At 44.2% G+C, this 26,582-nt stretch overlaps 1 protein-coding gene across 3 annotated transcripts in view; it reads right to left on the minus strand.

Annotated features, from left to right (window-relative positions):
- AKAP10 (A-kinase anchoring protein 10) overlaps positions 1-26,582 on the minus strand; it is a 538,635-nt gene that overhangs the window by 422,697 nt on the left and 89,356 nt on the right. The window contains exons 2-3 of one of the 3 annotated variants that reach the window (XM_069615188.1): positions 4,945-5,020; positions 4,728-4,772 (exon numbers count right to left, since the gene is read on the minus strand). The exons of 1 other annotated variant lie outside the window; for it this stretch is intronic. In XM_069615188.1, the coding sequence (XP_069471289.1) occupies positions 4,728-4,772; positions 4,945-4,969 (70 nt within the window). In that variant the 5' untranslated portion in view covers positions 4,970-5,020. The remainder of the gene's footprint in view (positions 1-4,727; positions 4,773-4,944; positions 5,021-26,582) is intronic. One more of the 3 variants, XM_069615189.1, reaches the window with a different exon arrangement.

Raw genomic sequence — 26,582 nt, forward strand, 5'->3', positions numbered from 1 at the left:
CATCACACTTTAAAATAGCTAAATTTTTTTCATGCAGGAAAGAAAAAACATACATCATTGTATCTGTCCATTTTACAAGAAGCCCTTAGAATAGACAAAAAAATTATCTGAGGCAAGCAGACTCTTCCTACAAAATAAAGATCCAATAAGTGGATAATAAACTGAGATAGCCCTGTGTGAGAAGTTTTTCCAAAGCTGTTGTGTGGCCCAGGGATGGGGCTGGGCTGTATCCCAAGGCTTTGAACACACTATTCATTTAGAAAAATGAAAGCAGCATGGAAGAATCTAGATACAAATTTCAGCAGGCCACCATTTAGTGAACAAAATGCTGAAATCAAACTAATGCTTAGAACACTATTTTCCCGCTTTCTGAAATCACTTCAAAATACTTGCTGACTCAAAAGGTGCTCTTCTTGTGCTGGAACCAAAAGAACGTGCCGAGACCGACGATCTCCCTATTGTTAACTACATTGATAAATCGTTACAACGAGGAGGGCCTTTCTCTCAAAGAATCTGTCTTCGTTTCACTACTTAAGGCACTGTGTATCCTACCATTCTTAAGAACAACAATCAACCAATTGCAATTTTGCCAAGGCCGTTGAAGAGCCTCGAGAAGGTGATAACATTGCAATAACAGCAATTTGTACTAAGTCAGGGAATCCTTGACACCTTCCATCCGGATCTTTGATCGATAAAGGAACAGAGTCTGCACTGGTCACGGTCCAAGCTGACATTTTGGCTCATGCACAGAGTGGATGTATTTCTCTGCTGTTAATGCTAGATCTTTTGGCATTATGACATTTTTCTATCCCATTTAGACGGAGAGCACATGTTTCCAAGCAAGTGATTAAATCGTTTAGTTTATTTTTCGATCAATGGGGCCCCCAAGACGATCAGCTTCCTATTTTCTGATCCTGAAAGTGTGTAAAGATTATCAACTATTACTTTTCAAAGGACAGCCTGGACACAGCTGATGACTGAACCTCAGCGCAACCCACCTCCTCCCCCAATGACCCAGAGGGACTAAAATGAGGACAGCCCCTGCCACACACAATAGTGCGAAAAAGGATTGGTCTTTTTCTCCAAAACATTGACCTCGAATGGTGGTGGCCATTTGTCATGTGTCTTGAAACTTCCTCGAACCTACTGTGTGAAGTTCTGTAAAAAGATTGGGCAATACATATACGCACGATTCCCAGGGACAATGTTCTCACACCCTTTGCCTGCTGCCACTCTGACTCCAACCCTGCTCCCCTAGATGTCTTCCCTGGTGTACCTTGCAGTGAGCGTGATGGTAGGGGTTAAGAGTTGCTTCAGTGTTGCTGGCTTGCAGATTGTGAAAATCTTTCCGAGTACTCCAAACTTAAATCACTCGGCATAGTTGTGGTTAATCTATTGTATGGTTCACCAAGTTCCTAGTTCTCACCAGATCCTTCTTCTTGCAGAGCTCAATGAACCCGCTTTGAGCCAGCAATTAAGGATCTGATGGACATTACAGTAGATGGAATCCAGCAAGGGACAATGACAGCAAAGAGACTCCCTTGTAATAAGTAAGGTTTTTTGTGCCTGGATAGGTTTTTCTCCTTTTGTATTATGCAGATTGTCTGACACATACCCAGTAACATGAGATACAGAGAAGGGTAAATCAAAGATCAATCCCCAGAGGGGAGACATTAGGCGCAGGGACTGCGGTATCAATGGAGCCCTGAATGTATGTGTCAGCATGACTATCTTATCCTCCACTCTCCTTGGCATCCCTTTCCTGTGCTGCCCAGGTGCCTGCCATAATGAATTAATTTTAACTGCCATGGGTTTCCCCCCCAGTGACAAGGCCTTTTTTGGTGATTTCGGTATTTCACCATGCAAAGCCTTCTAACATTTTCTTCATCATTAACCCCTTAAGTGCCAAGGACGAGCTTTCTCATCCTTGGCACTGGGGAGGTAATCCCAAGGACGAGATACCTCGTCCTTGGCACTTAAGGGGTTAATAGTATTAGTTGTTTAGTTAGAAAACATTGTGGTTTATGTCTGTCCTGACCTTCACCGCGAGGACGAGCCCAGCTGACCCACGTGGAGCCAGATCGATGGATAAGAACTAGCCAATTACTGCTTGGCATCCCATATTGAGCAAGCCCACATGTAGGGTGCCTCGAATCACAAGTACCAAAATGCCCAGTATAGCGATAACGCTTTTTGTGCTTATAACCCCATGTTTGATGATGAATGACCAGAGCGCTCTCGGGCAGCAGCGTTCTTTGCTGGAATTTGGATTGTGTAGGAGTAAACCTTGTTATCCTTGCAAAAAATATCTCTTGGCTTATTTCCCTAGCGGGTTGTATTTACTCTGGAGTGTGCATATCGAGGGACTTGCCTTCATCCTTTAAGCCCAAATAACCCTCACGACAACAAGCAATGTCTTGCGCCATCTCTGCTTCTGTGATTTTGCCAAATGTATCCTCAGGGTGGGCTGGATCTAGCCGAACATTACCACTAGCACACGGTGGATCTGGGAAGTTCTGAATACCACTGCATTTGCCAAGGAGACTGGTCCTGAGCCGGTATATTTTGTCAATGTGCAGGCTACCAGCTGTCTCTCCATCACTGCTCCCATGCCCCTTGGACCATGGCCATAGGCTCACCTCCCCCCCATTAGGAGGTGGTCCTTTTCAACATCTCTAGCTTAACTCTTTTCTCCTTGAGAGGACTAGGGAGTCCTTAAAGCGACCAGTGCATGATGTTGAAGTCCGAAAGTGTGCATCACCACTATTGCCATTAAGGATAGTAGTGCATGGGAATCTTGTTTCCCCCTTTCTTTGTTTACTTTAACAGCATTTCCATGTTCATCAGTGCAGCCACGACAGGCTGGTAGTGGTACCTTATTTTTACACTTCTTGAGTGCACCCCAGTTTTTTACTACAAGGTGATCATTTTAATACCAAAATGGGTTACCACACTGATTAGGCCTGGTCTTTTCGGCTCACTGCCTTCGTTGGCCATCTCCGGGAAGAAGTAGGACAGACATATGTGGTCTTACTCTTCACAGGTTCTGATCAGAGCCCTGGAAGAAGCCTGTGTGTTTGGACCACGAGTCCTAGAAACCCTAATCCACATCCAAACCAGAATTATCAGAACTGTTGCAGATCCTCTGTTAGGTGGGCTGGCACCATCCCACAGCATTGCTTTCTGCAGACAGAGATCTTGAGCCATTTACCCATTGACCACTGGAACTTGATTCTAAAGCCCAACAGGTCACAACAAAATGCCACGGAGCTGCAGTTGCGACAAATGAAGCCAAAGACCAATCCCAGCAAGGGTGAGAGAAGTTGTCCCCAGTAGCCTAAAAGTGCATATGATCGTTGATCAATTGTACAGTACAGCGAGCAGAGTTGCCCGAAGTGAAAAGGAGCCGCTAGAGAGCAGAGTTAAAAAATTGCTGGGAAATCCTCCAAGAATCACAATGGTCATAGGACCTTTTCTAAACTCTGGAAGCCTCAGACCCACACAAGCTGGAGCAAATTTACATGAGCTTTGTACCAACCAGGAAAGAGAAGAACAAATAGGATAAAACGTAGGGGCAAGGCGAGGTAGGGGGGGGACAAAAGGCGAGGGGGGGACAAAAGGCGAGGGGGGGGACAAAAGGCGAGGGGGGGGACAAAAGGCGAGGGGGGGGACAAAAGGCGAGGGGGGGACAAAAGGCGAGGGGGGGACAAAAGGCGAGGGGGGGACAAAAGGCGAGGGGGGGACAAAAGGCGAGGGGGGGACAAAAGGCGAGGGGGGGACAAAAGGCGAGGGGGGGACAAAAGGCGAGGGGGGGACAAAAGGCGAGGGGGGGACAAAAGGCGAGGGGGGGACAAAAGGCGAGGGGGGACAAAAGGCGAGGGGGGGACAAAAGGCGAGGGGGGGACAAAAGGCGAGGGGGGACAAAAGGCGAGGGGGGACAAAAGGCGAGGGGGGACAAAAGGCGAGGGGGGACAAAAGGCGAGGGGGGACAAAAGGCGAGGGGGGACAAAAGGCGAGGGGGGACAAAAGGCGAGGGGGGGGACAAAAGGCGAGGGGGGACAAAAGGCGAGGGGGGGACAAAAGGCGAGGGGGGGACAAAAGGCGAGGGGGGGACAAAAGGCGAGGGGGGGGACAAAAGGCAGAGGAGATAGGAGGTGAAGGGGTAAAGCAGAGGGTTTGCCCCTAGCAAAGCCTTGTGGCAAATCTAATAAGAGGTTTGGTCAATGATAAATAAATAACCTATCATAGGTGATGGCAGAAATTATATTGGAAAAGCATGTTTGGGCCGCCTCTTAACACTGCTCCCCCCGCCCCATTGGTGGAAGCCCTGAGTAAGTCTATATTTTGTGAAGATGTATGCATCTCAAAATCTTACGTGGACTGTAAGGTCACTATTAGTAACCCTGTCAAAAACATTTTCATGCTTTGTGTTTTCAAACACACACCGAAATGACAACAAAGCTTTTCTCTCAGCTAAAGCTGGGCAAGAAGTATGGAAAACATGAACTCTGCTTTTAGAATGTATAAAGCTCCAAATATTGCTGCAATTCAGAAACTATCGAGAGTTAACATTAAAAGGATATAGGTTTGGCAATATAGAACTTGCAGAGGCACAGGAATTCATATGAATGCTCCATCAGAGCAACAACAAAAAAAAAAAAAAAAAAAAAACAGCCTCCATCAGCAAACGCATTTATTTCGCTAAAATATTTGCTACATGATCTCACCTTGAACTATCTTCAGATCTGTTGGTTTCTCATCTTTGCCTTTCACTGGAACAAAACAAAAAGATTGAGGGTGATCAGTTTTACAACAAGAAAATACATTATTTGTCTACTGGCAATCAGATGTGTGCTGTGTTTTCTTAGAAGAGTAGAAAGAAAACGATTAATATATATTTCGGGACTATATTCACATTCATGAGAAAAAAACCAAACATGTTACCTTCACACAACAAAAGAGTCAACATCGATTCCGCAATCCATCGTGAATTGTTTAGCTCTATGCTCCTTGTCAATTTCTAAAAATGGCAGAAAGGGGGGTAAAAACAAAGATTTATAGTTTTGGCCCTGGTATGGGCATTAGAATGGGGGTGGGGAGAAGGCACGAACAGTCCAGATTCGTCACATCAAGGAAAGGTATGTATGTTATTGCAGTGCACAGGCAGTGACAAATCAGCACTGAAACATTCTTCACAGTGGTACAAAAAAAAATATTTCAGTAACAGGGTCCAACAAATTATTTTTAATATGGTCATGTGAACTTCCACCAATACACCCAGTCTTTAAATACAAAAGCTGGCCCTACAGATAAGGGGTGCATCGGACCATGAAAATTGACAAATATTCCCAAAAAATTAAAACAAATATTCCCAACAAAAAAATAGGAAGAAAACAGATTTAGAAGAATGTTGCACGCCTGCTTTCAGTATCCAGTGAGGTTAACAAATTTAAAATAACGAATAACTTTAACAAACCTAAAATACCAAAAAACACTGAACCTTTTATTAAAAATATATGTGGGGTAGGGTAAGGGATTCAAACTGGTGAGGAGGGGATTGGGACCCCCTCTGCCAATTAATAAAATACAGAATTCAGTATTTTTCGTTAAGATCACAGTGGTCCCTGCTTTCACCCTCACAGCTTCTTGGATATGTTTGGACCAGCAGTAGCACAAGAAGAAACTATTTTAACTTCCTTGTTGCAAGAAGTAAACCTGCATATTTTAATGTGCATGAAAAGCTATGTGCAAAGAAATAAATATTACAAAAACATTTGTTTTTTCAGTTCAAACCTATTTTTACTCAGTTATAAAATACACATTGGGAGTTCAACTTACATTTGTACTCCCTAAAAACCATTTTAATCCCAACTTTCAAAAATAGGGAGTAAAATACTCCTACTTCCAAATCTTATCTGGAGCACTGGAAAATCCTAACAGATAAAACTGGTTACAGGAGAGGTGAGGTATATCACGTGGTCACATGTTGCCAGTAACTTATGTTTGTGGCACTTTCACTTGGCATTTGACAAATGGACATACATGACAAATGACAGCGGAAAGTAATCTGATAAAATAAAATCACGCTACAACATTCTTGATAGCAAATCAGGAGATGTACAAAAGTAATTGACTGGAATTTAACCTTCGATTCAGTTGGACAATGACGAGACAGCAGAGGATAATTACAACAAGGGTGGGATCCCCAATCGTACACCATGTAAACATCAAATAAATACAATTGTGCCATTTGGGTTCTGCACTGAGAAATTGGGCTTGACATCTCCCCAAATCTTAACTTAAAAACAATGTGAAAGGAATTAACGTGTAGTATGTATACAAAGGAAAAATCTATATATTCTGGGAAAAGTCAAGGTTACTATAGGATCTACATTAAATATGTGCCATTTCTGTAGAAAGTCCACCACAAACCAAACCAGGATTTACTTCACCACTACTTCAGAAAACGGACTTTCTTCCAGAATTGATGTAAACCTATTTAAGTAGCGTTTGTCCAAACCAACAATACGCACTCCGAGGGCACGCTCCTCTGCTCATTGTATGCCTAAAACTGAAAGATCTGTTTTATCTGCGTTTGTTTCTCCAGTTTGATCTGCTTTGCAGTGCAGCGGTCTGAGAAGGAAAGCAAATGTGATTTTGTTCAGATGTACAGCGCTGGTCTGAATTTTAAGTGAAAATCTCGAGCTTGGTGATCAGATTTGTATATATTTTTTTCATTAGACAGAAATTCCATTTAACTGCAATAAATCATAGTAGGCAAATCCTCTGGGTGGGTCTCCTGGGTTACACACAGGAAATAACTGGGGACTTGAGGCGCCTAGCGGGGTTGCTGTTAGTTCTAGCCAAACAGCATGTTACAAGGCTATGGGGAAGGGGTGTTCCACCCCAGAGGAATGTATGAATGTGGGATATACCATGCTGCCAAGATATGGAAACCGAATATAGGGATATGGTTCCAACAATCGCCAGACAAAGATATTTGAGTTTCTTATCGGGCCTACCTCCTCTCCAGGTCATTGATCTCGGCTGATGGACACACCGAGGTGGATGATACTGGGAACGAGAACAAGGTGGTCTAGACCAAGGAGGTGTGGGGTACGGGGAGTTAGGGATGTTCAGATATCTATGTAATATTTCTTAACCTGTATAGCATGTAGCTTGATTGACATTGTACCTCAATGCTATGAAAATGCTGTCCGTTATATTTTGGTAAAAACACAATAAAAAGGAGGACCACAAAGGGAAATCTGGCAGAGGACACAAATATTCCACAAGAGATGCATCCTCCAAGATCACATCAGAACCTCATCGATGAAACTCCAAACCTGCAATTTCTCACACTAAGACTGTCACCATCAGCTGATCTACAGACCACCCCCAAACCAACTAGGCCTTTCGACAAGATCACAAACCTCATCGCAACATCATCCATCAACAATGCAACCATCAACTTCCTCAGAGACCTCAACCTGGCTAGAACCCAAGTGGCAAGAAAAGCAGACACTACTTGAACTGTCCAACACCATTGGCAACTCGACACTGAACAAAGACAACATGACCGGATATTCAGCATTTCTATATACGTAACAAATAAATCCTACCACAATGCAATAGGATGGAGTATATATATCACACATTCATACCTATACTGCTCCACCAGACACTTCTCTCCTCACCCAGGCCAAACCAGGCATCCCTCTGCTCCTTCAAGAATTTCCCTATGGACACACTGGAAGAAAACATAATTTTGGCCTCTGCTTGTGAGCCCTCAGAGAACATCAACACCCATCTCAGTGCACTCATCAACCCAACCACAAAGACAGCTGAAACAAACTCAAACATAAGCCCTCCACACCTTGGTGCACATGGGTATTCAGACAGCAAGCTCACCATCCATAGAGAGGAAAGGTTCTGGAGAATATACCACAAACTAGAAGACCTCAACACGACGTCTCCACCTAGTGTAACTGCAATCGGTTTGAGGTAATGCCAACCGAGGAGGAGCACTGCTGCTGCCGAGAAAACTCTGGATGTTTGTCCTACATATCGGAAGACGAGACACGGCTGCAATGCGTTACTGATCTGCATGACTTCAGGGCAGCCTGCCTCACACGGTCCGTGTTGATTATGGTGGTGCTTATGCACGAACTTCGCGCAACAGTTAGCCCTCGCAATCCAAGTAATGAGTAAGTGTACTCTAGATGTGATGTCACTTACTAACATTTCAGGTTGGTCTCCTATATTGTCGTAACTTTGATCTATCACTGCCAAATGAATGTAGTCTTGCAATTCTATACATCACTCGCGATTTGTGGAAATCATATTGGTCATCTTATGTGTCTTTCGCGTGCAACCAAGAAAGAATAGTGTCCCAAATAGAATGGAATGGAATGCATCGTTGTTCACTTTTGTAATGTGTTTACACTTTAAAGCCCAAGTTGATTGATCCGTAAAGTAACATTTGTACTGGCACCAATGCCATAGGATACAAGATTGCATTTTCAACTAAAGTTTGATACACTTATCTTGTTCATTTAAATACAGTTTGTATCTTTCTCTTCCACAGGTGGTACAGGCTGGTGGCCTATCGTGCGTTTACATGGTGGCTTCATGGGAGGCTTGGACACCGCGTTCGATGAGTAATACCCACCTGTGTCGTTGGTGCCATTAGAGACACATCCCCCAGTGACAGCGGTCAGTACAGGGGATTTTCCCACACTGTGCTGCAACCCAAAGTATACAATGTGTAGTACATTCGTGTCATCAACATCAGCAACAAAATAAAATACAACTGAACTTTTATGATTGGTAGTTTCAATTTTTCAGTGAATCAAGGACACGCTCATTTGTCCTGGCAAGGCTGACTGGGTGGGAAGGGCCGAGGTGCCCAACACCATGTACACTTCAAAAGGCGTCTTCCGTGAAGGGGCCATTGTACACATGGCCTAGCCAGACCCAGGGTCTCCATGCAGGCTCCCCTGAAGCAGGCTGTGCCCCTGCTATCCACATAAGTGTGTCTCTCCCTTCAGCGGTGTTCCGGGCCTTGTCACAACGCCTCATGCCCATCCATCCGCCCTCCATTATCAACGGCAGTTCACACCTGTGGATGTGCGCTGCCAAGGATGGGACCGGCCAAGGTGCCAAACACCATGTACACTTCAAAGGTATCTTCCTCGCAGGGGCCATTGTTCACATGGTCTCCCCAGATCCAGTGTCTGCAGGCAGGCTCCCCTGAAGCAGGCCGCGCCCCTGCTATCCACATAAAACCACTCCATATACACATCACTCATTCACATACACACCGACTTTACTAATTCTTTATAAAACCCCTTGATATTTATCGTGAAAACATCCGTGAGCACTGCAAGTCAGCTCGTGATCGTGCTACCTGAGAACATTGTGACCACTGGAAGTCAACTCGTGAGCGCGCTACCCGTTCTGCTACTAATTACCCTGCTTGCTGAATCTTACTGTTTGTTGGTCAAAGTAAGGGCAGGTCACCTATTCATCTCTTATCGATCTCTAAATTTCTATTTCAAACGAATGTACCTAGTGGTGTAATGTTCAATCTCATTGCCATTACCATAGACTTCTGTTTGATTTGTTCTGTTCTGGTTATATAGCAATTGTCATCAATCTCAATTGGGATAGGATTGCATCCTTCGCAGACCTCGTCTATATGCACGTTTCCTTTTGATGCATAATGGTGCATTCAAGGGACGAGTAACACGTTACGATTTGCATCACATCAATCGTGTACGAAAGTTAACCTAGAATACAGTCTGCTACGCTACACAGGTTTTGGTTCTGTGAGCAAAACTAACATTGCATAGAAAAATGTATGATATAATTCCTTCTTAATTTTGTAATGGACATTTTTTTTAATTTTTTTTTTACAGATTATTCAACAATGCCTGCTTTTATGGTTTACGGCTGCCGTTCTAAGAGCCATACCAAACCTTAAGTCACAATAATGCAATTATTCCCAAGGAATATAGATCTAATAAGAGAATGGGTCAGATATTGCGGATTTGCGCCGGAAGAGCTTGAAAGTAAAGCCCAGGATGTCTTGGGGGACTTAAGGGGTGATATATTCCGCAGCCTGCACTTTACCACAAATATGTACGACAAATCGCAGTACACAAAGCAGCATCGACTTAGAGTGTCTTGTAAATTGCTTCCAAATGTAATTCCAACTCTGTTCATGCACAAGATGCATCAGGTGAGTCACGGTTCATGATTTAGCTGTAGGCCTTGGGATACTGAACAGGTAACTACATGGACGGATTGGTGCTTTTGGTGTAAATGTTTCTTATTAAACTTTGCATATTTACCAGATTGTATTGCTCTATAACTAAACCCCATTTTGCTAGACATCTGTCCATGGTTTTAGGAGCATCACAGAACATTATTTATGAACACAGAAAACTATGCTATAGTGCCCTTCGAAATAAGAACAATCTTTTCGTAATCGGTTGCTTCACATGTCAATTTTGTGTAGGTGAGCATATTCACTGAAGCACAGACTATCGGTAGTGACATCACTGACACGTCCAGTATAACAATGGTGAGTGATATAGACTTGTTGAAGTTCATATTCTTGAGAATGAGTGAGCACTGCAAGTCAGCTCGTGATCGTGCTACCTCTTCCCACATATCTAATGCAAATCTAATTTTCCCTTTACTACTTCGTGACAATGCACTGAAAATGAAGGAGCAAGATTCTGCATCCATTTCTTTCCCGGAGTCGACAACAACTTCGAGCACCTCTCGGGTAGTTTTATTTCGCTATCCAAAATGTACGGAAATGTAATATGCATGGAATTTTAGATATGAAATAGTTTACGTATCCTGTTTACATAATGTTTAATGTATGGGTTTTTATTGATATGTACCATTGACTACGTCCGATTGTGTCTGTTCAATTTCACTGTTTGCATCCATACTAGCAAGTACTGCGTTATGGGAGATGCTGGGACTTCGACTACAATTACATCATCCTTTGGAGCTGGTCCAGAGCATGAGGTAGGTGTACTGACATTTCCGTTGAAAGAAAGTATATCTTACATCTGATACTATTAGACATTATTATGAACAAGCATCTTTTCAAACCTTTACCATTTCAGTTCTAACGTTACAATTTCTACCCTAATGCCGAATACAATGCAAAATGCTTGAGTGCAACATTACAAACAGTGGGTTTTGCACAGTTATCTCTAATCGAGTACACTAGCCATCAATCAGGTGAAATTCGAAACATTTTGACTAAATGACATACACAGTTTACCAGGGTATGTATGTAAGCGATGTGTGCGAGGAAAGAATTTGATTTAAAAAACAATGGACTTTTATGAATATTCTATTCAAGGGATCTATACAAGGTCAGGAATTAGAAGGAGGCACGTGGATCAGAGGTGGCGGACCAGCTTGCTGGTGCTTACAGTGAAGAACAGTTTCACAGAAAAAGAAAACCAGGGTAACAAACTATTTCGTTTACAAAAAGTGGTTTGGGCTGGTGTTGTCTGCATTACATGTTTTTTTTAAAAAAATCTAAAGTGCTATATACTGTATGTTGGATTTACATTGAACATGTTTTACAACCCATCTCCTAGAGGCCCAGAAGAAAACAAAGTATGAAGACAGACAACAAATAAAAACCAAAGATGCTGCTTGCCAAACAGATTTCACCATGGAGCAACTGCTATTTGAGGCACGGCATAGTCCAATCAATAAGCAGACTCAATATGCTTATGCCAATGGCCAGAAAATGAATTGAATGTAACCGGCGAAGCAAGCAAAGGGTTTTTGGACCATTGCTAAATGTGAGAACTCAACAAGATGAAGAAGAAACTGAATATAAGGAAGATGCTTTTGAATTACTTACTGACCACTTCACACAATCTACACCCGCAAAACAAAGGGCCACCAATAAACAATCGACATTGACGGTTTCTCCAATTCGTGTGCAAATAAGCTGAAATCACAGACAGTGAAGCCTCAACGCAATTCACTGAGGAACTAGCCAAAGATCTCGACTTCAGTGTGTCCTGTTCGGCCGATATGTCCACCACAGTGGATTCACAGACTACATTCATGCAGGACGATAGTCTAATAAAGGAGCACAAATACATTGCATTCGACAGCTGCCTGGTACAGATTGTACTGATGCTGAAATGTGTCCATCCAGTGACGGGGGTGGGGGAAGGGCGAGTATGCAGGCAGCCATTGGGGAATGTGACTCGTGTATCGCAAGGCACAAACCTGAAAATCCAAGCCACCTGTGGCCTGAACCATGATACATATTCATGGTCCGCTCAACGGATGCTGGGAAAAGTGCCAGCTGGAAATCTACTGTGTGCAGCAGCTTTACTTTTTGGTGGCTCTTTTAGTAAGTTGTCTAGTTTCTGTCAATTTGTGGGACTCCAGTTCCTTTCTAAAATGCAGTACTACAAATATCAATAAGAATATTTATTCCCTGCTGTTAGTGAAGCTTGGAAAATTGAACAAATGTCAATTGAAAGGACATTCTCTGACAAACAGTTCAGGCTAGCTGAAGATGGACAGTGACAGCCCCACATTTTCAGCAAATTACTGCACATACCACTTTCAGGACATGAAAAAAATAAATAAATTGAGATTTGGTGGTCGTGCAGGTGTCCGAATGTAAATCCTCAGTGGCCATGGAGAAACATGGTTTTATAAAATCCCTGGAAGATCTCCAATCAAGGGGAATGCAAATAGACCTCAGCCACCGACAGACATGTTTCAATAGCCAAGACCACGCCAGAGCAGTTTCAAAATATTCGCCATCAATTTGATGTATGGCACGTTGCCAAATCAATAGAAAAAAAAAAATCACAGCTGCTGGTAAAAAAAAAAAAAAAAGAAAAAAAAAAAAAAGGTTTCCGAGAATATTTTTATAGTGGTCCCAGTCTTTGGCTCCAAAACTTGTGGTGGATCAGTGGAAATTCTATATGAAAAATGGCGCTCATTGATGCACCACTGTTCCAACGCTCACTCATGGACAGAGAACCAACATTTTCACCAATGTGCACATGGACCTTTATCGGAGGAGCAGAAATGCAAGAAGTGGTTGGTTCCATCTTCACCTCCACACAAAGCTCTTGAGAGGATCGTGTTTGATAAAACTATCAAGAGATCTGAAGGGACTCACAGAATTCTGTGAACGGGAGATTTGGAGGTGTTCCACAATATGTGCCTAAAGTACAGGCCTAAGAGATTGCATTTCGGCATAGACGGGATGCAATATCGGACATTACTAGCAGTGTTGGCGCATAACAAGAACGTAGGGAGAGAACAATCGAGCACTGCAGGAAGCTTTGGGATGCTTCGTTACACAATGGCCTTTACGAAAAGCAAAAAATGGGTGGTCAAACCAATATACCAGGAAATGGAATTCGATTTTGTGAAAGATCTCACTGATTGTGTTGCACATACATACTCATGGAATTGGTCATGATTGGTCAGGACACATACATTGCCACAAAACATTGCAAACGTGCCGTGTCCACCCAAAGCAGACCTTGTGGAACAGTTCACTTCCCGGTTCAAATGATTAGCAACTATTTATTTGTTCAGCAATGTTTATAGAAAGTGTCCAAATAGTCTTTTAAAATGGATCCTCTTTGTCAGTTCTTTTTGCAAGAAGTGCCTTTTGGAGGATGTCAAACAGTGAAACGCTGTGCTTTCACACTTCCCGCTTTCGTAGAGCTCTTGTGAGTCCTTCACTGATCGGGGGAGGATCAGATGGATATCAGCATGAAAGCAACTTTGGAGTTCTTCAGTTGCCTTACCATGAGCGTGTCCAAATATATGAATAAATACGTGTCCAACAAAGGAGTGAGACCCAGGCTACATAAGAAACTTGGCACGCAAGAACTACTGACTGTAAGCAAAACAACTCATCAAAGGGGTTTGTTGGTGAGAAATAGGTGCATTCTGACCTATATTTTTATGGGGGCATGTGTTAGGGGTCGTTGGTATCGGATGCCTTATCAGAGGGCACAAATCTGTAATTTGCGTCCCTCGAAGTCTTTAGATTTCAAACGCAGCGGGGATAGGGGTCAGTGTTACCAAAATATACGACCACTCCCGATTAGGTATATGGAAGGTGAAGTTGAGGTGGAGTGGAAGTTTGGTCTGGGGACCAGATGAGTTCAAAGAGAACAGGGTTCATGGGAACGCGGACAGGCAGTAGTGGGTTGGAGATAGCATAAGTCAGTGAGCAGAGCCAGATTGTGCACTAGGGTTGGAGCAGGGGTTGCTCTGACATTCTCATACGAGCACATTTTGCCAGGGCTCGAGACTCGCTACTTGCAAAAATGATTAGCCGATTTGCTTTGAGTACAGGAGAAGGTCTGAGCTGACAGGTGGTGGGTACTTGCTGTGCGAGGCGCTGGGAGTGTGAGCATTTCACCAGAGGGACACTAAAAATAAGGCATTTGGATGTAAATAACCGTTTTCATTTAAAAAAGTAAATCACTAGAAATTGTGAGGCATTCATTGGTGGATGCCAGCAAACAATTTGTTTTTCTAAAATATTTCAGATGCCACTGTGGTCTGCAAGGCTATTTGCTCACATTGGAAGTGAAGGTCACAGCGTTGGAATTTTGCTTGCGAGCTGTGCACACCCACGCATCCTACACAGTACAAGGTTCAATTGTTTTTCGTCCGTGGAAGAAAGGGTGGATTTGGATTGGAATGAATGAAGGGAGGCGTGTAATACCGTCAAATAAGGTTCACCATTCGAAAACTGGACAAAGGAACATGTAATTTCATTTTATGAAAATTCGTTATCTGAACAGAGTCTCTGCGTTACGCCGAGAGAATGGAAATTCTGAATATTATGTACATTTTACTGTAGACTATTTTATAGATGAACGAGGCAAAGTTTCATTATCTGACCGTTATAGCTGGCTTACATTGTAATGGGTTGTGGCATATTTAAACATGCAAAAACAACCTGTGTATACTTGTCTTTGTCCCGGGCAAATGGGCAGTCCAGCACCGAAATGCACAGTCCACATTTGGGTTCCCCAAGGTTCGACCAATGCCAAATTCTACACGAATATTCAGTAAAAATCCAGTCCGTCTTCTTCGAATTCTTCCGTCAAATTCCACATCGCATTGCGAGCTAAACATACACCATACCACTAACCTCTCAATCACATTGTTGACTCCACTTTCCACAATGTTTTCTCTGTGTTTCCATTGTTTCACGTTAGTGTTCATCATTAGTTTTCACACGGTGCAGAATTAATGGGTAAACTGATCAATTAGAATAAAGAACGGCCAATGAGAGACATATCTGTTATGTTTTTTACACAGCTACATCCTGCTTTTCTGCAAATGTCATCGATTCCACATACCAATTGATAGCTTCTTTAACCGGCATCTGCAGATACACTTAAATAGCTGGATCACAATGATGCTGTTTTGGGACGATCGCCCAGGGACGATATGCCCTTCCCTGTACCAGCGATAAGGAGCAACCGGACATCATTTACGTTGGCCTAGCACCAAGCTCATGCTGAAGCATTGCAATCCACGGTGCGTCCAATGCGCTTCTTATACCCAAATGGAACATCTTGTGACTCACGATAAACATTTGTGGATCGAGAACAAAAAGCAATTACCAATGTCGTTGAATATGGAAATCGCCGGATGTTCTCGGAGCGTTTATTGTGCAGTAAAAGCATATCACAAATTGCAGAATATTGCGGTTTCCTTTAAAAATAATGTTTTGTATTCATAATCGAGACGCACTGTGTTGCGAGAGGATGTGTGTTGATATTCCAGGTTTTGCGTCAACACGTAGGTGATGACTTGGCACATTTGGGTATGCTGCCCAGTAAAGTCATTGTGATAGGCAGAGAATATCACTAGGAATGGTGATGTCAGCCTCAGGGGCGAGGAGATGATTTAGTGCCACCAGGGCAGTTCACCTTAGGGCGATGCGGCAACGGATAAGATTAGCACAAGATGGCCACGCCCTGCTGCCTGATTTCGCATGTGTAAAAGTGAGGAACACTACAGTAAGGTACATAGGAAATGTTTGTACGATTGATCAAGGTATGCTTAAAAAACACATGCCCGAACGCTCGGGACAATAATATTTTTGAGCGCACTACTCTAACTAAAGAATGTGGCCTCCCACTCAAAAAACACATCGCTAAGAATACCCAAACTTCATTGCAGCAGCTTGCATTTCTCAGCAAAGCCAAACTGGTTATCCCTGCACCAAGCTTCAGAGTAGTTGTCCAAAGCCTCATCTCCCACCTGGACTGAGCCAACACCCAACTCACAAGTGTCACACATGCTCCCTTGGTCCCAATGAAAGCCATCCACCAAGCATCATCACAAGGCTAGCAAATTCAACCACATCACCAGCCGCTTCAGCTGTCTTGACTAGATAACCCTTGAAGCATGCAACAGGTCCCAGACAACCTACATCAGCTACAAAGCAATCACAACCTAAACACGCCTATAGCTAGTTGACAAACTCACCAACACTCAATGCACCATCAGAAGCTGCAACATAGCCAGAGTGGGGAGTGGGGGGAACAAACTGCAAGAGGGGGGAAAAACAAGGAAATTGCCCATTTCCTGCTGCACACCCAGTTTCTGGGAGAAGTTACCAATGCAAACAAGACTACCCCGCCACTTCTACAATATAAAAAGCACCTGAAGACCCTACCCTTCAAAGTACATCTCGTAATTCGCCAGTAGTTTCATTCAACCCTACTTCTCCCCTCTGTGAGCACAATCTACCCTGCATCTCTGGCCCATTCCAGCTACCTCTGCCACACTGTGCATCAAAGGTTCCGTTTGCAAAAGAAAACTCCCTGGGCCAACAACACCTAGCACCATAAGTCTGGAAGCCATCTAGGAGCACTGGGATGGGCTCCCAGAGGGCAATGCGAGACACTGCCTCCCTTATTCAGTCTGCCCATGGCGTCAACAGTCCAAGGCCAAAAACAGCAACTGCCTGTTGGGTCTGAAGTACTTGGGGCCAGGACCCTTGCTCAAGCAAAGACTTCACAAAGCTCACCATTTATCTACTTTTGCTTCCATGAATAGAAATCCATCCACCCATTGACAATCCTTTCAATACAGAGCTTCCGCTACCTCACAGCACCAAAGAACAGTCCTGTTTTGGGCCTTTGAACTGTCTTTTGGCTACTTGCCGCCCCATTCTAGCCCAATTCAGAATGTACACCCGCTTCTCCAGCAACCATCCACCCTCTCTTTCCACTGACCCACCTTCCTCTACGCGATTGGCTTCGGCCTTCAGTCACTTCTATTTCTTCTACCCTTCATCCTACAGTTTGACTTTGCTCCATTCCTCCTACTCGCTCTTCTTTCAATCTCCTAGCCTTCAGCCTCAACTCTAACAACTGCATCACACTCTGGCCTCCTCGTCTCCAGCCTTCCGTCCTGCACCAATACCCCTCAAATTAGACTCCTGTTCTCTCAGGATCTTCACCCTCTTAACCTTCTGCAACAGACTCGCCCCTCTTCCACACCTCCCATCATCCTTTCACTTGGCATCTGGAATGCACAAACCCTCTGCAACAAGACTTCCCACATCACGGACCACTCACTCGGATCACCCCCTCAACTCACTTCTTGCCATCACAGAAACGTGGTGCTCCACTCATGACCACTACACTAGCAGCTCTCCCCACGGACTCTGCTACCTTCTCCTGTTGTCACCAAATGTTGGGAAGGTTTGGGGTTACTTATCATTAAGGCCCTCCACACTGCCCGTCTACCCCGCCTGCCATCACTTCTTCCTCTTCTGAATATACCACTATTTAAATTGTACCCGCCTACTCCTCACAATGTTCTGGCACTCAATCTACACTGTTGTCCTCCACTCCTTCCCTGAAAAAAATCCTTCTCAGAGTCACTTCTAACAGATATCCCCATAACCATGCTGGGGACTTTAACTTTCCCAAGCACGCTGTAGCCACCTTCCTTGAGCTTAACTCGCTCATATCGGACCAGTCCTCCTACTTACTTCATGAACAGCCTACCCACTCTGACGGGAACTCTTGATCTAGTCTCGCTCTCGACTTGGCTCTCCTCCTCTGACCAATCCATTGATGCCTCTCCCTCTGAATACTCCATGTGGACTCTAAGATCTCGGTCCCTCCACCTCCTACTCCTCCTTTCCCCTCTTCAATGACTTAAGAGTTAATTCAATCAAGACTCTTACTCCTTCCTTTATGCGAGTACCTCTCTGCTGTCTCCCTCCCCTTTTCAGGCCTCTTCCATGGACTGTGCTTTCACTAACTTTAATTATGCACTTATTGACCAATACTATCCTGCCCAGACATTCACACCGTCCCATCCCCAGCCTTGGATCATTCCTGAAATTCAGACACGCAAAAACAAAACCTGTGCCGTGACCTCAACATGGATGCAAATTAGCAACACCCACCCTACTCCTGGCCTACAAAAAAAAAAAAAAAAAAAATGCCCTTGCCGTTCTTGCCATTCTAAACCATGCACTGAACTCTGCCAAACCCTCCTACTTTACAAAAGCTAATCACCATTTGCCATCCGCCTAAACTCTTCCACCCTACAAGCTTTGCTCACACCTCCAAAGCCCATATCCATCGCCTCCCTCTCAGCTAATGACTTTGCTCACTATTTTTCATCTAAAGTCTTCACCATTTGTGACTCAGCCATCCTCAACACTACTTCTGTCCACCATCTCTTCGCCCAAACTCTTCTACTCTCAACCACTTCTCCCCTGCCTCTCGTACTTAATTAGCACCAATTACTTGCAGTGCCAACCCATCATGCGTAATCTATCCTGTAGATCCTTAATTGGTCAAAGCATTCGCCTCAATCTCTTGTGCTCACCCCTGAGCTATTTTACCTTGCGCTCTCTCTCTACTGGACTCTTCCGTGCCTCCTACAAATCTACAACAGTTTTACCCCTATTGAAGAAATCCTCTGCTGACCCAAACGTCCCAGTAAACTATCACTCAGTATCCCTTTCCCAATTATTCAAAAGGTCCTTGAACAGGTTGTGTTCAACCAGATCACCAATTACCTTCGGGATAATGGCCTTGCAGAGCCACTTCAATCTGGCTTCCATAAACACTCAATCAAGACTGCACTCATGCATGTCTCCAACTTTCCCTATGATACTCACCACTCCAAACTCTTCTATACGGATCCTTTTGGAACTCTGTGCCACTCTAAACCACTCCTTACTCTCCAGGAACTTGTGTTTCTCAAATCTGCTCTTGCCTGGACCACCTGCAATTCCTTTAAACAATTTTTGCAACTCAAAAGCCTGTAACTCCACCCCTTTACATGTCTGCATCCCCAAGGATCAGTCTTGGAACATCATCTCTTCTCACTCTAACTCTGCCCTGGGAAAACAGCTTATTCTTTTGCTTTAACAATCACCTTTTGCTGATGACACTCCAATATTGTTCTCCTTTCCCTCCTTCACCTCAACTATCTCAGAACAGATTTACAAACAGTCTCAGTGTAATTAGTCACTGAATGGCTCTCCGCTGCCTCATGCTGAACTCTCAAAAACCAGTTTACTCACTGTCTTGTTGTTTCTGATCCTCCTTTAAAGTCAACCCCCCGTACCATACTCTCCCATTGCTTCCTCTTGCTTCCACTCTTTCTCCCAACTCGACCCACTGCAAAGAAACCCACGGACCATCGCAATCAAATCCAGCCCAACGCGTTTCTCTTCAAAGCTTGGTTTAAACATCACTTAGTTGCTAAAGAGTGAGCTCCACCTGCCTGTCTCCCATGCTCCCAGACCCCACCCCTTCCTCCAGGGACACTTAATAATGTACAGTTGCTGGGAGGAAGGTGCAGTCACTTCTGGGGATATGGGACTAGAGCATGAATATGGTCTCTGAAGGAAGCGAGGACAACCGATACGGCCCCCAAACACAAGTAAGAACTGCAGCCTTCGAAAAGTTGTGCATAGGCTGCCCCATCACCGTTTTCTTCTACTTTAATGAGGGACCATATCATTAACGTGACAATTGTTCTCTTACAAGGATTTCTAGCCTTCGGGGAGGAGGGTGCACAGTGGGTGGGTGTCAAGAAGGGAAACGGCATTGTCAATGTTTTTTTAGGGCTAATATGTGGGCTACATATGTGAAAGCATTCACCCTTTCATCTCCCATGTTTTACTGCAATAAACCTACATTTACAAAGTAATGTTAATTTGTATATTCATATAGTACTCTTTAGTTTGAAGCACTCCCCCACATCCCCTAGGTTAATGTTACCTTTGTAAGTAACCTGTTTTTGTTAATACATTTTTTCTGTTTGTTTTGTCTCATCTCTGGTATACGTCCCTCTGTTTTGTACCCTCAAACTGGCCACCTACCTATTCTCATCTTTGTGCTATTCTACGGGCACCGTTTGTGGGAATGTCTCCAACATCTGTAAAAGTACTACTGGAAGTCATTTCTGATCGAAATTGAGATTCCGGTTCTTCAAATATACACAAATACCCTTGACCCTACGGTAAGCACTTGAATGTGTCCACTATGTATTGCAATTGGTTTTCTCAGCTAGGTAAAACCTATAAATCCCTAGAATACAGTCTTGAGTGCAAATAGACTTAACTGTGTAAAACAATAGAACCAATATGAGGCGATGAAAGGGCTACCCAAAACTACAGAACTACTCAAAATTATTTGAATAATTCAAATCTCCCTAAATCCAGATTAAGTTATTTACTGAAGAGTAAGCATGGGTCTCTTCTGATCCTACAACCACCCGAAGAATAATTATATTTTACACCCTACCCCCATAACAATATAATGTTATTGTTACATGCTATGCACAAGGACCACTAAACTCAGCCCACAAAGCTCAAAGCATTTCCTGGAAAGCCGAGTATTCTTCCCTGCAGGTGCAGTCTCCCACTATTCCCCAGGTGTACAGTAGTGGGGCAGCACTGCAGCAAAATGTGCAAAGCGGCTTTCCATTTATACTCTAAAACCTTACATGTTAGCGCCGAGTTACAGATTGCCTGTCCAGTATACCGCACCATTACGGAAACCTTCATGTGGTCAAGGAAAGCCTTTCAGATAAAAGTATGTGTTTCACCAATAAGATACCCGAGGAGACACAATAGGTGCAGTGGGGTATCACAGAGCCAGAGTTTCAGTTAAATGAGCCCATGGCAAAAGCGCACACAATCTTATGGACATCATAGTGCCTCCTCTTCTATGGATAGACCACTGCAACCCCCCCCCCTCTGAACCCCCCCCATCTTCAACAATCTACCTAGGAACAGCAAGCGGGTGGAGCCTAGCCTCAAAAACTGAGGAGTCCCATTCTGGTCTGACCATGAAATCAGTCTCTCTCCTTCAGTTCTAGGAAATCTACCCTGCCATTGCACACGCTCGCATGCAGAAACTAGAAGAGAAGATCAGTAAGTTTCTCAATAACTTAGCCCTCATCATCCATAAATCAAATTGCAACCAAAATGATCAACAAGCAAGCTAAGGGTGAAATAGACTTCCCAAAGAGAGCAAATGGCAAGCTTGAGCGAAAACAATAGAAAACTCAACCAGGAAGAGAAGGCTCAATGCATCGGGCACCATTCCAGTTTGCCATCATCAGAAAGAAGAAAGGGTCCTGCACACAAACGCATCGAACAAGCCAACAGCATATCTGCTGAGACATTTAAGATTGTGGAGAACTAAGAACATCTAGCCAATGCGGTTTGGAAACAACCACCCCCAGCAACTGGCAGACGATTTAGCCACTTTTTCCGAAGACAAATGGAACTAATCTCCAGCAGTATAGTGACCCACAACAGAGCCGACATGCCTAATCAACACCACCTTTCCCTGCAACAGCAGTTTCTGCTCTTTGAAGCCCATGTCGCCATAAGACCTCATTAAAATGGCCTCTAAAAGTAAAGCCTCCACAGAGCAAAACATCCATAACCTATCATCGCCATGACAAAGAATATCGCACTAGCTTGACACCTTCAGCTCTATTGTCAATGGCTACTTTACAAATAACATGCAAGAAGACCACCATTTTACCTGTGCTGAAGAAACCATCATCATGTGCTTTGTGACTTCCTGCTCATCAGGTACAATACTTTCATTGGCATGTTACAGTAGATAGTGGCAGCACAACTCATGGAATACATTGAAACCAATAATGTGTCGCACCAAAACCAATCAGGGCTCAGACAATCGGAGTACAGAATCATTGCTACTCTACATGATGGATATATTACAAAGTATGAAACAGTTGAACCCCAGGAAACCAACTTAAAACTTAGGCGGTTGTGCGGGGGTGGGGAAGCAAACACTTGCAGTGAAATTGAGACCGGAAGCAAAAAAGGTTGGTAGAGCATTGAAGCAGACAACACCATCTAATTACGTAGATCTTTGTCTGCGCAAGTCAGTTTGGAGAGTACTTTTCAAAGTTAGAACCTTCAATTGCTACAACCAACCAACTGAAACTGGGATAAGCAGCAATTTATTTCACAGAATGGTGTTCCGTTTAACCTGTAACTAGACGGGAAGGCCACTAAGGAGGGCAGGGTAAGAGCAGACACCTTTTCATTTCTTAGCTAATAATACAGCAGTTAAAGCATAGGCATTTGAAATCACGGCCTGTGGAGAACCAGTCTAAAACTGAACGAAATTAGGCAAATCTAGAGAAGCCAGACCTGATCCTTCGCTTGTAACAGTTTACTCCTGCTTCAGTGTATGGCTCAAGACATATCCTTCAACAAGCAAGGCATGACGGCAATAAGATCAGAGAAGGCCAGAATACAGAGGCAGTGGAACAGTCTCTCAGATTTAGAAGACAGAACGCAGTGACAGGCATGGTCCTGCAGAATTGCTCAGCGGTCCCCAATAAGTAAAAGATCAGATGGATGATCTAGAATTGAGGGAGCTCTATAATAATATTCATATTCTCCGACTCCCAGGGGACTCATGACAAGAAACAGGTCATAATTAAACTTCTTGAACCTGCCCCCCAAACACAGATTCCAGACTTGACCAAAATTGTCAGAGCTCATACACCCCTTAGTCCAAGACTAGATCCTGGAATGTCTCCAAGATCGATAATAGTCCACTTCCTGCATCTTCTATGCACGAGAATGCATTGCAGTAGACGAAGAACAAAAAGCAGATGTGGGAAGGGCATGAGAGATACTTCCACAAAGATCTTGCCCCTGGCAAGGAGGGCATTGTAGGACAAGGGCATTTGATGTGCGTGGGGCTTTTCACTAGTGTACTTGAAAATTGCAATCGGAGAGAAACATTTAGAATCTTCTGATCCGAAGGAGGCAATGGCATTGCTGGGCAAATACGGCAATGGCAACAGAACAATATCTCCTCTAGCACCCAGATAAACAATATGCCCCAATCGGGACAGCCTGACCAAGGATTCTGCTTTCAAAACGTAACCTGCCGACTGCACATATTAACAAGACAGAGGTCCATTGTGGACCGTCAGGCAGTTTTATTAAGAACATTTCAAGAACAAAGTACAATAGTGAGTCACTTAGTGGCAAGGGCTCAATTATTGTGGAAGGTGCTGGAATTTAAGATCAAGCAGAATATAAGACCATAATTCTAAAAGCGAGATACTGTTAGATAAGATTTCCCTTTGGTGCAATTTTCCCTCTATTTGCGAACCCCACAAACCTTTTGCTTGGAGTACCTAACCTGACTTTTTCCAGTGGCGCACAGCCTTCAGCTGCACTTCTCTGGGCTTTTGCTAATTTGTTATGGGGAAACGGACACTTCCTTCAGGCTGTCAGTATTGGCCAACTACGTTTCCCTCAGTTTTTGACTATGTTGCCATTTATTGGTAACTTTATGTACGTGCCAAGTACCTTCCAGTACAACGCATAAGGGTCCTTCCCCCTAGCCACCCTGTAAGGATTTTTTGATTGGTTGTACAAGTGTGTCTAGGACGAACTAGTGGCAGCAGTTTACTGTTAAAGTATTTTTATTTCGTTTTTCATGGACCATACCTCGTTTGGCCCAAGACTGTGGGCCAGTGCCGAAATTGGTCGTGCCACGAAGTGTTTTGTTCTATCCTTTGGCCATTTTGTCCCTTTACCTTAACCCCACCCCCCAGGTCGAGAGACCCGGATATTCTTTTTTTGGGCATGCTGCCTCCCGCAAATACCGCATCTTTGGTGGGCTCCGACATGTCACCTAAGCTAGTGCCCAGGATGAGGCTGGTTAGTCTAGTCCCAATCCACACTACTGGTGCCAGTATGTCTGGTAGTCATGAATGACTGGAACCACCGTGGACCATGATTGGCCCACGTGTGGCGTGCATGCAAGAGAGCAGATCTTCCATTCGCTACCAGATTAGAGCTCAAACCAAATCTTGGATAAGAGAAGGGGCTCTGCATCCATTCCAGGTCGATCGACAGATTCACACCGAACCTCATAAGGAGCCAAGTATCCTTAACAAGAAAGCAGACTCGAGGAACCACCAGTGACGCGCTAGGAAGCTTTGGCACACTGAATGCGTTGTTGTCCCGTCGGACCCCTGTTTCTTCATCGAATCAAGAAGGCCTGCAAGGGCACTTCGCCCGTTTGGAGTAGTGGGAACAACTACTCTCGGCATCTCCTATTTATCCTCGCAAAGAGCCTCTTCGGAAGTGTTCCTGTGCCATCCAATGAACTGTCCAGCTCAAACCCACGGTATCGCACAGGAATACTGCCGTCCCGAGTTGAGACTCAAGACTTTGGGAATCGCTAGATTGTGGTCCTGTGCCCTCTCCCACCAGCCTCCTCGGGGTCACGATTTATGAGTGTGTGCCATGCCGCAAGCATTTGCTCTTCTGTCCTCACCCCGCAGTGGTAACCATCGCTGAAAGTGCCTGCAGTTCTTGCTACCATGTACTGAGACGTACTGCACCGCAACTATCCTTCTCCTTTCTTCGAGAGGCAACTAAAGGCTACTATCCCTCCACGGACGATCGCCTGGTCATGCTGCCGCCGAGAGCCGGACCGTCCTGAAACTGCAGGGTTAAACACCTACGAACAAAGTGGGCTAGACTGCCAAAGTTTGGTGCGGACTGTGTCAAGGGTCGGTGAGTACTTTCATAACTTACCGGTGGCCCGCTGGCACATCCATTCCTTTTTACGCACAAGAATCCCTCAGCGCTTGCCAGCTATTTCAAACTCTAAGTCGCTCTAGCCACAAGGGTAGACCCTCTTCTGGGAATAGGAACTTATTCTTCAGCGCCTCAAGTCCCTTCCTGAGCAGCTACAGCCCCCTAAAGAGAAACTGCTCTGCGCACGACTGCGCATTGCTAACGCACAACTGTACTTTGAGCGCTAGGCTCCTCACTTCATAGGGCAGGAAAGTTAGGGATTGTTGATGAAGGATTGCCTAAACTGATCTATGTGCCAAACTAACCACTTTCCTTTGCAGGTTGTGGTTATTTTCTCCATCAGCAGCATTAGGCTAAATCGCAATATTGTATCTATGTTACATAGTGAATACGGTTGTGCGGTAATTGATTTCTTGATAACTGGTTTAATCGTGTTTGTTATAAAGGGCTATAATAAATGTATTTTTGATATACATTTGTCGAAGGGTAATCTGTGGAGTTTTACTGTGTGTGCTCATTGTGGGTTTCCAATCGCTCTCATCCCTCCTGAAACTTCGTCTTTACTGACTGCCAAGCTACCGTAGATTGGTCTGGTTTGTCCAGAAGGTTCCCCGTTTCACTAAACTAGGGTGACCTCCTAAACCTCTGCCCACCAGGTCAAAGTTAAGAAATCCATCATAACAGATGCAGAGATAGAGGACCTGTGATGGTTTGGTGAGTGGGTAACGAGGGAGATGTTTTACTGTCTTTTTCCTACCCTCATGTCTAACCCAGTTCTGAAAGTACTTGCTGGGAATGAAAATGGAATCAATTACCTTGTGAAACTGACACAAATATTGTACTTTCTTAAACAGCAGGCGGAAGTGGCAATTACCCATTTGTCAGAGGAAGACATTTCAAGATGGGCCTCTGATGGAGCCGTCGGATCTTTTACAGCTCTGCGCCTATGCATAAGCAGAGGCGGGTAGCAAGACTGATAGGGAGACATTCCCTTTGCAGCAGACAGTTCTTGAAGATGTAGAAGGCCGAAGGGGGAGGGCTTCCGGATTACAGGGCTTGCCAAAGATCACGGTCACATCAGAATGGGGTCTCAATCTACCAGAGTGCTCTTTTATCATTAATTTAGAGGATTGCCTCACTTTGGGAGCAGGCCATTTTGTTGGGGGTGAGGGGTAGGAGCTAGAATGAGGTCTTCAATGATGATTGACAGATTGTAGGTCCACAAAAGCAAAGACAAATCAAGATAAGCCATTAGGGGAATGATGGAAATCTTTGGTTTGATTGATGGAGGGTAATCAGTGGGATGACAATTTATTGTCTGTTCTGCTGCACACAAGTCCTTCTCTAGGATCAATTTTAAGTTGATCGCCTCAAAGCACACAACACAGGCCATAGATACCAAGATATTGGCTGGAGGCCTTTT

The sequence above is a fragment of the Ambystoma mexicanum genome, chromosome 9, assembly GCF_040938575.1.
Source record: "Ambystoma mexicanum isolate Mex_15411 chromosome 9, UKY_AmexF1_1, whole genome shotgun sequence".
Taxonomy (NCBI): domain Eukaryota; kingdom Metazoa; phylum Chordata; class Amphibia; order Caudata; family Ambystomatidae; genus Ambystoma; species Ambystoma mexicanum.